General features: G+C 45.1%; 1 protein-coding gene across 1 annotated transcript in view; it reads left to right on the forward strand.

Annotated features, from left to right (window-relative positions):
- The first annotated feature begins 321 nt into the window (after positions 1-321).
- Positions 322-14864, forward strand: part of myo15ab (myosin XVAb) — a 47316-nt gene continuing 32773 nt past the window's right edge. Inside the window, exons 1-22 of the mRNA XM_053418793.1 lie at positions 322-2961; positions 3121-3123; positions 3476-4715; positions 5046-5788; positions 5892-6011; positions 6132-6449; positions 6985-7182; positions 7346-7578; positions 7839-8235; positions 8546-8628; positions 9249-9312; positions 9453-9562; positions 10887-10961; positions 11091-11181; positions 11332-11337; positions 11428-11531; positions 11878-11941; positions 12229-12342; positions 13806-13967; positions 14143-14256; positions 14359-14417; positions 14735-14858. Of these exons, the coding sequence (XP_053274768.1) occupies positions 322-2961; positions 3121-3123; positions 3476-4715; positions 5046-5788; positions 5892-6011; positions 6132-6449; positions 6985-7182; positions 7346-7578; positions 7839-8235; positions 8546-8628; positions 9249-9312; positions 9453-9562; positions 10887-10961; positions 11091-11181; positions 11332-11337; positions 11428-11531; positions 11878-11941; positions 12229-12342; positions 13806-13967; positions 14143-14256; positions 14359-14417; positions 14735-14858 (7062 nt within the window). The remainder of the gene's footprint in view (positions 2962-3120; positions 3124-3475; positions 4716-5045; positions 5789-5891; positions 6012-6131; positions 6450-6984; positions 7183-7345; positions 7579-7838; positions 8236-8545; positions 8629-9248; positions 9313-9452; positions 9563-10886; positions 10962-11090; positions 11182-11331; positions 11338-11427; positions 11532-11877; positions 11942-12228; positions 12343-13805; positions 13968-14142; positions 14257-14358; positions 14418-14734; positions 14859-14864) is intronic.

The raw sequence follows: 14864 nt of genomic DNA on the forward strand, positions 1-14864 counted from the left end.
GGACAGGAGTCTTCATGGGGACCAAATTTAGACAGTGTAGAACTGCTTTGGCCAGGAGGACCTGTCCTCACACTGATACCAGCCCTGCACACAACTCTGCCACAGAGTATAGCAGGAATATCTAAACCAAGGAATCCTAAAGGTCAGACTCTTGATTATTATTATATTTTACAAAAATATGACATAAATTTTTCTTCATGTTAAAATACTTTAATTGCCTTCCATGCAGTGTGTTTGTAACATGTATCTGTCTGTTGTTTGAAGGCTTACAGCATTGCATCCAGAAGAGAGGGCATGCTGTGCTCATAGCCACGTGTCAAGATGCCCAGTAAGAAAGATACCAAGAAGGACACAAAGAAGGGTGGAAAGCCTGAACCAGAGAAAAAGAAAGAGGAGGAAAAGAAAGGGAAGGATGACAAAAAGGGAGGAAAAGATGATAAGAAAGCCACCAAGGACGATAAGAAAGGTGGAAAGGATGATAAGAAAGGAGGAAAAGATGACAAGAAAGGGGGGAAGAAGGGTAAAGAGGCGCCACCCAAGGGTAAGGATGATGGAAAGAAAGGAAAAGATAAAGGGAAGGGTAAGAAGGTGGAGTCTGAGGAGGAAGAGGATGAGCTCTTTAGTGATGAGGAAGAGGATGAAGAGTTTAGTGAAGATGAAGATGATTATGAAGAAGACTCAGAGGATGACAGAAGAGGGAAGGGCAGAGGAGCCAAAGATGCCAAGGGAAAGAAAGGGGGGAAATCTCGACGTGGTGACTACTCGGAGGATGAGGAGGATGAAGACGAAGATGAGGACGACGAGGATGATGACGATTACAACAGAAAAAAGAAATCTAAAGATAGAGGTGGGAAATCTGATGCTGACGCGAAAAAGAAGAAAGGCAAAAAGAAAGAGGAAGCTCCGCAGCTTCCAATTAAGGAACTCCCAAAGAAAGGTTTGAAGAACATGTCCAAGATGTTCATGAAGTTTTCCGGTCTCAAGCGGCGCAAGAACAGCAGAAAGAAGCTGAAAAGTACGTCTCGTTTGTTCCTGGGGCTGGGCAGGAGAAAAACCCGACTTGCCAAGAAGAAACGCCGCAAGTCAATGCTGAAGAATACCTCTCGATTCATGATGAGGTTCAAGGCCAGCAAAAAGAGGACTAAGGAGAAAGAGCAAGCAGCGGCAAATGGTGGGAAGAAGCCAAGTTATATGCTGCTTCGTCTGGGCGGTAATTCAAATGAGAAGAAGGGGGGCTTCTTTAAAGGCTTATTTAAAAAAAAGGATGGTGACGGGCCGCCTGATGAGTTCAAGAACAGAAGTCTCTTGCTGGGTAAAGTTGCAGCAGCAACTAACTGGCTGACCAAACGTTTCCTGTCAACTAAAATGGGAGGAAACTCAGAACACCATGGTTGGGAGGGAAGTAGAGCGCAAGGCCGACAAGCCAGATCTAGACATTATGGTTACCAAAATGATGGTTATGAACATGGAGAGGAGGCTTATGGATACAACCAGGGACATTCAGCTGGCCAGAAAGGTTATGGGGATTATTACGATAGTTATGGTGGCTATGGAGATGAGGCAGCTGCAGCGTATGGAGGCCAAGGTCAGTTTGGTTACTACGATAATGGGGCAGGGGGAGTAGAGTATCAGGACCTGGGTTACTATGAGGAAGATGGCCTTTATGATCAAACTGCTGAATATTATGAACAAGGTCTCTACAATGAGGGCGTGGAGGACTACTATAACCCTCATCCCTTAGCCCACGGCCATTACAGCCAGGAAGCTGATCCCTATGGTTACCAGCAACAACAGGCAATGGCAATGTATGGTGAAGAGGGTGTGGACTATTATGTACCAATGGTTGAGGATCACATGTATGGAGGAGCAGTAGATGGATTCCTTGACCCTCAGACTCAGGGTTTTTATGATGAACATGGTCAAGGAGTTTTCTACGATGATGGACAAGGGGGCTTTTATGACAATGGACATGCAGGTTATTATGAGAACCCCTATGCAGCAACTATGGGGATGCAAGGGGGATTTCAACCGGACCACCAACTTAGCTATGCTGATACTGGCATGCCCTATCAGGAGTACAGCTCTCAACAGGCAATGGGTTTCCCACCAGTAGGCCAGCAGGCCTTCGGAGGACAGGGGATGAATCAGGTGCAGGGCCTGTATGGCGACCAGTATGCAGACCAGTTGGCTCAATATGGGGATGACATCGGCGGAGTTCAGGGAGGGGAGATTACATTCAGAGTTCCTAGACCTCAAGTGCGCCTCTTTGGTAAAGAGCGTCTTGAAGTGCCCCTGCCCCCTCCACCTACCTTGCCACCTGATCCAGAATTTGAAGATATGTCAGAAATCCAATATGAAGACCAGTTTTCTCTTGCTCCAGGTCAAACAGGTGAGATGATGTCATTACGGCCACAAATGGCAATGTCACCACAGCATCAAATGATGATGTCTGCTCAAGATCAAATGATGATGAGCCCACAGATAATGTCCCAGCAGCAACCGATGATGATCCAACGAGAACAGAGTATGTCCCCCCAAATGAGATCACAGATGATGTCACCACAGCCACAGATGATGTCACCACAGCAGCAGATGATGCCACAACGAATGATGTCCCCACAGGAACAGATGATGTCACAGCAAATGATGTCCCAACAAGAACAGATGATGTCACAGCAGATGATGTCCCCACAAGAACAGATGATGCAAATGATGTCCCCACAAGAACAGATGATGTCACAGCCAATGATGTCCCCACAAGAACAGATGATGTCACAGCAAATGATGTCCCCCCAAGAACAGATGATGTCACAGCAAATGATGTCCCCACAAGAACAGATGATGCAAATGATGTCACCACAAGAACAGATGATGCAAATGATGTCACCACAAGAACAGATGATGTCACAGCAAATGATGCTGCCGCAGCAACAGATGGCTCCTCAAATGATTTCCCCTCAGGTAAAGTGGTTGTGTCTATTATGTTATTGGTTTTGTCGAACCTCAACACATTTCTACTGTGTTTTAGAGAGCACATAGTAGGTAAATCTAATAATATACTGTAGCTTAGGAGATAAGATTGATTTGTAGGTTTACTCGTGGTTACCTAACAAATATTAGCAAGTTCCAGCAGATCAGACATGAATATCTGAAAAGCTGAATTCATGCTGTTTTTCCCACCCACTTGTCTGTAACCAGTCATGTAGTTTTACTTTGTTTGTCATAAAAACACTGGTTTAATTACTCAGTAGTAGGAAGGTTGCATTTTTTATTATAATAGTGTTTTTGCAGTATCTGTGGTAACTTTGTCATATTTAAAAAGTAAGGATTACAATTTTTTTAATAAAGTAAAGTAAAGTAAATAAAGATATAAGACGTCCCTCGCAAAGTGAAGCCACTTGTGCATGTTCTATCTTATTTTCACCAAATGTATTGCTTCCTTAACTTCTTGTATTTTTTTCTTTTTTTTTTATAGCAGATGCTGACAGATCCAATGATGATGCCCCAACAACAGGGTTATGGCCTTCCCTTAACCCCTACTCCAACTGCCATGATTATTAAACAAGCAAATATGTCCCCTCGTCCTGCACGCCATCTGCAACCCTCTCCGACTCCATCCCGCCGCTCTGTCATGATGCCCTCCCCTCAGATGCCACGCCATCCCTCTGCAATGCCTTCCCCTGTACCCTCTCCTATGCTTTCACTTAGACGAAGCCCCTCTCCACAACCACCCATGAGGAGTGGGTTCATTGGTGTTCAAAGACCCCCCTCTGTTATGTTGAGACAGATCTCTCCTCCTATATCTCCCATGGCGTCCCCACTTGCCCAGCGTAGAATGCAGCCTCAGAGATCATCTTTTCCTCAAACCCAAGGACCCTCACCCCCCCATTCTCCCCGTGCTTCCATGAGGAGGCGAAGTCCTACAACCTCACCAAGAGCATCAATGAGGCAACGTTCTCCACCTTCCTCACCACGTGCTTCCATGAGGAGGCGAAGTCCCCCAGCCTCACCCACTGCTGCCCGCAGTCCATTTGGGCAGAGGAGGATGCATGGCCCACCCTCTGTTCCACTCTCACCTGGTCATATGTCTGCCCCTCTCTCTCCACAGCTCAGCCGGAGACCATCTCCCTCTCCATCCCATCGCAGTTTATCCCCTGCAGGGCGCTGTCCAGGCCCATCATCTCCCACCCTTTCTCGCCGCTCAACTCGGCTGCTCAGGGATCCCACCCCCTTACCCAGGCTCAGGATGGGGGGAAATGTTCCTTTAGGTACTGTCAGACCCTCCCCTATGGGTCTCAGAGGGCGTCCAGTGCCCCCACCCACCCAGAATGTGCGTCCATTCCATGCCTCCTCTCTGAGGAGCAACAGGTCCTCTGTTCTCACAGTGGACTCCTCCCTCTACTCTTCCCCTTTCCACTCCCCTCACATGGTCCACCGTGCTCCCCTGGGGAGGAGAGAATCTGGCCGATATCCTTCTCGCCCTGTGGCTCGAGGACGTCCCCTCATGCAGTCCAGGAGAAGGATGCCTCATGCTTCTCCTCAACCGTCTCTGAAACAAATGCGCCATCCTGCATCCCCGCGCCTCTCTCCTCGTCTTTCTCGTCAGGCCTCTCCCCTCCTTCCCCCTAGAGCAGCCCATCCACATTTTTATGCACCAGAAGCGCATGTATCTGATCCCTATGCTGATCCTTATGCTGATCAGTATGTGGCTCCCTCTTCTCCCATGTTATCTAATGCTATGCAGAATCAGGCTATACGGCAGGCATCTTTTTCTTCACCCCTTGGCCCAGAGGTGGTAGGCATGGCTCCTGAATATGTAGAACCTTATTATCCCTCATCCCCTAACTTGTCTGGCGCAATGCAAATCCAGGCCATTCGGGATGCATCTTATGTTACCACCCTGCAGAGACCAATGTCACCTTATGAGCAGCCTATGGCTCCCTTGTCTCCCTCGCTGTCTGGGGCTATGCAGAACCAAGTTATACGAGATTCATCCTATGTTTCTCCTTTACAAAGACCAATGTCACATTATGAACAACCCTTGCCACCTTCTTCCCCAATGCTCTCTGGAGCTCTGCAGAATCGGGCAGTGAGAGATTCATCCTATGTTTCTCCTTTACAAAGACCAATGTCACATTATGAACAACCCATGCCACCTTCCTCCCCAATGCTTTCTGGAGCTCTGCAGAATCGGGCAGTGACAGATGCATCCTATGTGTCCACCCTTCAGAGGCCTCGGTCCCCATATGCTGCATCTGTACCTTCATCTCCTATGCTCTCTGGAGCCATGAGACATGGTCAGGCACTAAGAGGTGTATCATCTTATCAGACTCCACAGCTTCATTCACCTTACGGGCCAACTGTGGTTACCCCATATGATTATATCTCTGAACCTGGCCCAGCACCGTTGCTCCATGATGCCCTGCTGAACCGAGGTGACATGCAGGGTGTGTCATCTTTACGATCACCAATGATGCAACGCCGAAATCCTTATGCCCCGGTGGGGCCTCACCTCCACAGCGCATTACAGCAGAACCCTAACCTCCGCCAAGCGTCTTATCAGACACAGCTCAGACGGTCCCCTTATGGGCCCCAACCACCCTCTTCTCCAATGCTCGGAAGTGCCCTGCAAAACCCGCAGATGATGAAGGCATCGTACCAACTGCCAGACGGAACCTTGGTGTCACCATATGCAAATTCACGTTCCTCCCCTATGCTTGGCAATGCCTTGCAAAACCAACAACTCCGCGGCGCCTCGTACACATTGCCTGATGGATCAGTTATCAGGGTACGTAGAAAAGGAACATCTTAAAGGGTTTTTGTGCATACAGTACTAAGATGACAAATTGCATTATTATTGATGTACTCTCCTATCACTCCTATCCACACAGGACCCACGTGTGCCCCAGAGGTCCATGTCTCCGAACCTTTCCAGAGCTCTTCAGAACCAGGGTCTCAAGTCTGCTTCATATACTCTCCCTGATGGCACCATTATAGATCCCAGACAGCAAGTAACCCATGACTCTTTATCCTTGACTTAAATTGAATTCGCCTTTTAATAAAATTACATCTCTTCCCTCTTCAGATTACATTTTATCAGCTGAAGTTTAACTAATGTCTGTGTTGTGCAGCAAACTATCTCCCCAAACCTGGCTAAGGCCCTGACCAACCCAGCTCTGCGTGAAGCCTCTTACACTCTTCCTGATGGCACCATCGTGATTGACTCCAGGAAACCGAAGTCCCCGAACCTGGCCGCCGCACTTCAGAACCCTTACCTGAAAAGCTCGTCGTACACGCTGCCAGATGGCACGATCATCATTGATCCACGGAAACCTGTCTCTCCAAACCTGTCCGGTGCTCTTCAAAGCTCTATGCTGCGAGACGCACGCTTCAAATTACCAGAAGGAATGCATGACCCCAATATTCCCGTATCACCACACCTGGCCAAGGTTAGTTGTAGATACAGACTCTTTGTTTTTGTGTGTGTGTTTTGTTCTATTACTCTCTCCTCCCCTGTCATCCAAATAGTAATGATAATGTAGAATGTTATTTTTTTAACAAATTGATATAGCTCTTTGTTATCTGCTGATAATTATTGCTAATTAAACGCACTCATCTGCTCCTTTGATAAATAAATACATAACTACATTATAGTGCCTGTGGCTCTGGAGGTAGAGGGGATCGATCCCCGGCTCCTCCAGTCCACATACTGGATTTTCCTGCATGATATTGAATTGCAAATTGTCCCTGATGGGTGTGCTGGCGGTGTGTGAATGGTTTGTGAAAGAAAAAGAGCTGCATAAAGTGCTGGATGATTATGTACCTGAATGGGAAAAATTGAACTGTAAAGTGCTTTTAGCGGTCTAAAAACTGGAAAAGCCCAGTATAAATATACCGTTACCATTTCATTCAATATGCACTTGTTTAACTTCTCCAGCTTGTTTAACTTCTCTGACCTTTTTTGACTTCTGTTGTTATATCTAGGCCCTCAACAACCCTGCCTTGAAAGGAGCTTCATACACGCTCCCTGATGGAACTATCATAGTGGACCCGAGGAAACCAAAGAGCCCCAATCTGACGGCCGCCCTGCTGAACCCCTATTTAAAGGGTTTGTCATATACCCTGCCTGACGGAACCATCATTATTGACCCACGGAAGCCAGTTACCCCTGACCTGTCTAAGGTGTTTACCTGTTTAATCTATCTTGATTTTAACTTTGCTGCTGTACCTGCTTTTTTACTTTCAAATCCAGTTCATGTGTGTTTAAAAATCAAACCTTTCAGCCATTATTATTATGACATGATTTGTACTAATCAGTTACATGTAATTGTAACTTAACCCACAGGCTCTTTTGAATGACAACCTTCGAAACGCATCATACCACCTCCGTGATGGTTCCCTGGTTATCCCCGGCCAGAAGCCCAACCTTTCCGGTGCCCTGAGGCAAAACAAGGCACTTCGATCCACAGGTCTCTATCACCTGTCAGAAAACTCTGCACTGTCAGGCGTGCCCAAACCCACCCCTCCCAATCTCACCTCAGTAATGAATAATGGGGAACTTCATGGTGCCAGATACAGGTAGGGAACGTCACCATTAATGGAAACTGGGACAGAGAATGACATCATAGAGAAAAAAAATATATATCTAAGCAAGTGTTTCATTTCTGTTATTTGTTAGATTATTTGATAGATAATCCAACAATTAAATGTTAGATTATCCTGTTTCCTTCTACCAAGTTTTGCGGAAATCTGTTTAGTTGGTTTTTGTGTAATCTTACAATAAAACCAACCAACCAACACACAAAGGGACCTTGTGAACCTTTGGTTCCCCCCCCCAGGCTGCCGGATAGATCTCTTCTCACGCGTCGGTTCCACAACCCAAGTCTGACCGATGCCATCCAAAACCAGGATCTTCGCTACGCCTCCTACAGGGTGCCAACGGCCCTGCAGGGGGAGGATAACCGCTACGCTGTGATTCCTCCCTATGGGCCACACTCAGGCCACTGGGCCAGGAATGCCCAAGGAGGAGGAGGGGGGGAGGGAGGGGAGGACGTTTGGGCAGCTGAGAGGGTTTTACCACACGGGACCGTCCAGAATCTGACAAAGTGGGCCATGTACAGAGAAGACGGAGTGCTGGAAGGATATCTACCCACATCTCGAGTCTTTGACGGACAACATGATCCAGACTGGACTCCTGACAGAGACAGAGCACCTGGTCAGAACTGGTATGACAAGGTAGGGAAATATTCATTTATGTGTTTCTACATGTGTGGATTTGAAAGTTTTATATGATTCCTTGTGACAGCTGACAAAATATTTGAATAGCGATGAGTGTGATACAAACATCATTCGAGCAGTAGCTATAAAACACAGGATAAAGAAGGTGGATGACCCACATCAGTTTCCTGCAGAGTTCACCAACAAACAATATTCAAATGTCTGCATATTTTACATTAGCTCTGCATCAAGTGGATGACAATTTCCCTCAAGCTTTGACAATGTTGCATGACAGTATTGGAATAATTATGTTTGTTTGTTTGGCCAGATCTTCTCCATCCTGAGCTTGCCCACGACAGGCCACAGGGTAAAGAACTGGGCGGAGGGAATGGAGGACATGACACAGCTGCCGTAAGAACAAACCAGTATGACCAAGCAGCCTCACAGCTGGTCGTTTCGCGTGTCACACTCATTTCTGAGCAGATCCATTCATTATGCTGTCAGACAGACAGAAATCCTGGGTTTAAGTTCGTAAAAAAAAATCAAAAAAATATAACAGTTCCTCATTAAAATGTCTAAGAACAATGTTCACACCCAGAGAAATCAACAATTCTATTCAGGATAGCGTACATTTTGTGTCATATCCACTTTACCCACTTAATGACGAAGGACAAACACAATGCTAGCCAGTTAGCTGTTTGTATAATGCTTCAGGAATATTCATTATTATTTGCTGCGTAACATGAATACAACTTGAATACATTATCCCATCAGTCAGGGAGACTTTCATTGGCAAATGGTGGTGAAGAAAACAGCCTTCACAATCCTACGCTGCTTCAAGTCAAAACTTCCCCTGTGTGATTCATAACATCCCATCATTTTAGTTTGCACCGAGAAAGTCATTGAGTAACATTGAAGCATAATTAATTTTTGGGAAATCAAAGCAAGTGTGGGAATTGTGCTCCAGTGGGACAAAATGTGCTCTGTGCAAGTGTGTGTGTGTGTTTAATTTCCTCGTTGTTTGATTTCAGTGAGCTGAATGACACCACTGTTCTGATGAACCTGAAGAAGCGCTACGACCAGGAACACGTCTATGTATACCTCATTTCCAGAATGCAAATTAGATAACAAATATCTTCAAATGTCATGGTCAGCTACATCCACTCATCCACTCTCCTTCTTATCCTTTTGTCTCTCTCTCTCTCCCTCTCTCTCTTCTACCCTCAACCACACAGACGTACATAGGCAGCATCCTCGTGTCTGTGAATCCCTACAAGTTGCTGAACGTTTACGGCACAGACATGGTGCTTCAGTATGAAGGCCGGGGCCTGGGCGACAACCCTCCGTAAGACCCAGGAGTGTGTGTGTGTGTGTGTGTGTGTGTGTGTCTGTGTCTGTGTGTGTGTGTGTGTGTGTGTGTGTGTGTGTGTGTGTGTGTGTGTGTGTGTTTTATTACCTAATCTCTTTACTCAGTCAAATAATGTGGTCTAATCTAAAGTAATTGTATAAATTTTATAGTGAAATCATATTTTAAGGTCGGAGTTCAGGAAGTAATGGGATTGGTCAAGGTTTGATGAGTCTCCAGGAAATGAATGTCAATTAAAGTCAGTGTTATCTCCATGGAGACATGAGCACGGAGGATGGTGTTTGATGTGTGTGCGTGTGTGTGTGTGTGTGTATGTTTGTGTTGCTTTTCTTTTTTATGAGCAGGAAAAGTATTGTAGATTTTGATTAAATCTGATCGGAAGTGATGAGAAACTGCTTTTCAGGAAAGATTTTCTACTTATTAGAATTAGAGAGACAGTCTAAATATTATAATGTTCAGAAAGTCATTCTCCACCATATGATATCATATAATCAGTGATGCCATGGAGAAGTCACGATTAAGTCAGAAAATGACATCACATATTAATCAAAAATGTATTGTTCAAGGTAACTCTGCATCTCATAGGACAAGACCTTCAATTTGCAGTGGTTGGGACTGCAAGAAGGTTCTTGGTTTGAATCCCAGTTCAGCTGGTGGTTGCATGTTCTCCCCATGTGTGTGTGTCGTTTTGTCTGTGTACTCCATCTTCCCCCCACAGTCCACAGAGTTAATTGCAGACTCTAAATTGCCCATTGTGTGAATGTGGGAGTGAATGGTTTTCCATCTTTGATGACAACCTGTCCAGGGTGTCCCCCCTTCCCTCCCTTGGCCAATGTCACTTGGGATTTACTCCAGCCCCTCTAGGGATATGTTTTTACTATTATTACTTTGCCCTTTAGTCGATTTTGTTAGAAAGAAGGAGAAAGAAACACAGTTTGAACATTATTGTCCCATTAAAATAACAAATGCAGAGGAGGGTTAGGTCCTGGTAGATTTATGAGGTCTCTCGGTGCTTTGTGCCTCGGAGAGGAGGAGATAAACCAAACCCTCTAACCTTTAACTGAAACCTCTGAGGCTGGGAGCTCCTGTGATTATACTGTTGTACTACATCTGTCTACATGTGTCGTGAGCTGTGCTCCGAGATGCAGTGTGGTGGTAAATAAAGGTGTAAATGCCGACACTCTCCGGTGTTAGTGGGAGGCTCCGGTGTCACTGGTGTTGGTTGGTCTACACGCACACAAAGACAAACACACTTAACACGTACAATACATTTGTTAATTGAAAAGGTTTTGTTGTGTTGCAGTCATCTTTTTGCCATTGCTAACCTCTCGTATACCACCATGATGGATGCCAAAAAGGACCAGTGTATTGTGATCAGGTACAAAATGGCCTCTAGTATATTTTTGAAGTATACGTTTAGTTTTCTGTCGATTTCACTTTGTTCAAAATGTACTAATAATTGGAAAAGTTATGAAAATACTCCGGTGAACTGTTTCTGTTGTGACAGCGGAGAAAGCGGGTCAGGAAAGACGGAAGCTACGAAACTAATCCTACGTTACTTGACAGCCATACATCACAAACGCAACATCACACAACAGGTACATATATGTTTTATTATGTGTATATATATATACATATGTACCTATAAGTACATTCATGCAAATACAAAATGTTCACAAAATACTGTGGTCATTCAATCTAACTTTGTTTTCCCTCCCTCTCCCTTGTTTTCTTTCATTTACCATCAGATAGAGGTAAAGTGTTTCCTCCTCTTGTTCTTCGTCTCTTGACATGATGAGCATCCCTGTTTAAAGGTAACATTACTGTGTCCGGTGATTGGTCAGATCCTGGAGGCCATGCCCCTGTTGGAATCTTTCGGGAATGCCAAAACGGTGCGCAATGACAACTCTTCACGCTTTGGCAAATACACGCAGATCTACATGGAGGAGTGAGTGATTACAACTAAACAAGAACCGAACATCAACAACAGTTTTGAGAAAACAAAAGTCCATTTTGGACTTTTGTTTTACTGAAACAAACTTTTGGCAAGAAGTTCCAACATATTTAACAATCGGCCGAAAAAGATTTTAATCATAAAATGTCAGATAAATGTCTTGATATATGTGTCATTGTATTTAATTGCTTTGGTTTGAAGTATTGATTAATCTGACATGTCCCAGTAGCACAGAGCTGTGACAGAGACCTGAGCACATTACACATGCATGACCTGTTACTTAACTCTATGTGTGTGTATGTGTGTGTGTGTGCGTGTGCGTGTGCGTGTCATTTACCAGGGGTGTAATCAGCGGTGCCATAACGTCTCAGTACCTGTTGGAGAAGTCTCGCATTGTCTTTCAGGTGAAAAGCACACACACACACACACACACACACACACACACACACACACACACACGCACACGCACACAGCAGGTCAAGTGGAGTCTTCTTACATGTGAGTCACCGTGAGAAAGATGAGATTGTAGCAGCCGACATAACAAGAGGTGTCTAACAGGTTGCTCTTCATCTAACTGGGCATATATGTGTCTTTCCTTTTTCTACTGTAACATCTGAATGTCAGGAAATCTACCACCACGCATCTTAATCGAAGAGTGTGTGTGTGTGTCTGTGTGTGTGTTCATGCACAGGCCAAATCAGAGAGGAACTACCACATCTTCTACGAGATGTTAGCTGGTCTTCCTCCCCACGAGAAGACCCCACTGTATCTGCAGGAACCTGAGACTTACTACTATCTGAATCAGGTACACACACAATTGAAGAAGCAAACACCGCTACACACACACATACACACACACACACACACACACACACACACACACACAGGACACGGTTAAGGAGTGGTCCCCGCAATCTATTAAACAGTCACGTTAACAAATGAGATGTCAATTTCTATAAAACGTGACATTTATTCTATCGTGTGATTAATGACACGAGAATAAAACTCATTGTTGTGGCCAAATTCCGAGTGAGTGACCTTTGAGTGGAAGTTTTCTGCATCTCAGGTTTGATGAACGATAAAATGCAATTAGCCGATTTATACATATAGAGAGTTGGGAGTAGTTCAACGGGATTTAGCCTTTTCAGATAGTTTCATGTGAATAATAAAAACTGTAGACGTCCATCACTCTGCTCCACACTGAAGTGTCTCAACAGCTATTCACCATTAAAGGTTTATGGAACTGTCTGTGGCCCCTGTAGGATACTCTGACTTTTCCAACACTTCATGAATTAGATATTTTTGATCTCTACTGGGATGTCTGTGCAGTCACTGGATCGATTACCATTTTTTAACTTGTCATCTAGAAGCATCATCCTTTCCACTTTCTGTCCAAATTCCTGCAGAACTAATGACATTCACCTAAACCTCAGCTGTGTGTTGTGTTTAGTGTTTATTAGCCAAGTGCTAAACTAAAACTGTGAATACTATACCAGTTGGATTGGCTACAGGTTCATGAATCATCAGATTTCTTTTTGCATTGAGATCCTCAGTTTGCTTTACAAACAGTTTCTCCCATTAAGACACTGACTCGTTGCTCATAGCCCTGTGATTCAAGATGCTAAACTGTTCAGATTTCCATTGACGTAGAGTTTGTGGTTTCTACTACCAGCAACTGGGGTCTGGTTGTTAACCTTCACCACGGAGGTTATTTTTCAATCTTTTTTCAAAGGATGGGACATGGGCCAAGAAGGAAGCGATTTAAAGTTAGTGCAGATCTGGACAAACCGATGTCTCCAGGATTTGTTTTTCACTTCTTCACTATTGCAAATGTTTTCTTGACATTTTCACAGTTTTCCAAAGGGGAGAATCAATTTGTCTTTGACCGGAAAACAAACTGCTGAATTTAGGGAACTGATATCTGAGAGTTTGTGAAATTTGGTCCAGCTTGACTGAATTAAAGTGGACTGAGGTATGCTCTCTACTGATGCCATTCTAGTTTAAAGAGTATCTTAGCAGCAGGCTGAAAAGTCCTGCCTCACTGTCCTCATTGGTGGAAAGTGTCACATCTTTACTTTGCCTTTCTACCTCACTGCAGCAAGGTGAGACTGTGAACTTCTGAATGTTCCCAGAAACAAGAGTTTCAGCTCCTGATAAGTCACTCTTTAATTAGAGCGGTGATGAATTGTGCTCAGGGTAAGTATGCGGCTGCTGATAATAGTGTGTGTATGTGTGTATGTGTCTGTCTGTGTGTGTGTGTGTGTGTAGGGAGGGGATTGTACCATAGAGGGGAAGGATGACGGAGAGGACTTCAGGCGTCTGCTGAGTGCCATGGACATTCTGCGTTTCACCCCAGAGGAGCAGAACGGCATCTACAGACTGCTGTCCTCTGTTCTTCATCTGGGGAACGTTTACTTCCAGCCCCACCAGGTCTGTCACGCACACACACACGCACACACAAACACACACACACAGACACACACACTGATACCATCATCGATCAACATTATTATCATTTTCCCTCGGCTGCAAAAAGGAAAATTCATTTATGCGAGTGTGTGTGTGTGTGCCTGTGTGTGTCTGTGTGTGGTGCATGTCCCTGCAGGCTGAGGGTCAGAAGGTTGCGTCGGTGGTGAGTGGGCAGGAGATCCGGGTTGTCGCTGAGCTGCTGCAGATCTCACCCGACGGCCTGCAGAAATCTGTCACCTTCAAACTGACAGTGAGGAGAACACACACTTCACATTCATTATAGACACACAGACTTTTTTGTATGTGGTGGTTAAAGAGATGTTGTTTGACAACAGGTGTGCTTGACTCCTAGGATACAGTGCGAGAGAAGATCTACACTCCGCTCACTGTGGAGAGCGCTGTGGACGCCAGGTGAATAAAAGTCTGAGTCGAGTATCTGTTTAAATTCAATCGTTTCCCCCCCGATCAATCGTCTGACAGTCCTGTTTGAAATGTTTTTAATTTCCTCATTCACTCACTCTCTAAAGTTGTACCAGGAGAATACTAGAGATAGTGAGCCATCTTTGATATTCCCCTCCAATCTTTGGCAGAGGCATGTGAGGACAAAAGGACGACAGGGCTGGGGGGGGGGCTGGTGGGGGGGGGGGGTGGATTTTTCAGATGTCCTCTGTTTCCATAGGAACCGGGCTTTCTGTTTCCATAGAAACCTTATTGTGTGTTCTTCATAGAGATGCTGTTGCCAAGATCCTGTACTCGCTACTGTTCAGCTGGCTGACGGAGCGCATCAACGGACGGGTCTACCCTCGCAACGAAGCCCTCTCCATCTCCATACTGGACATTTATGGATTTGAGGTCACG

Source organism: Pleuronectes platessa, chromosome 3 (genome assembly GCF_947347685.1).
Source record: "Pleuronectes platessa chromosome 3, fPlePla1.1, whole genome shotgun sequence".
Lineage (NCBI taxonomy): Eukaryota > Metazoa > Chordata > Actinopteri > Pleuronectiformes > Pleuronectidae > Pleuronectes > Pleuronectes platessa.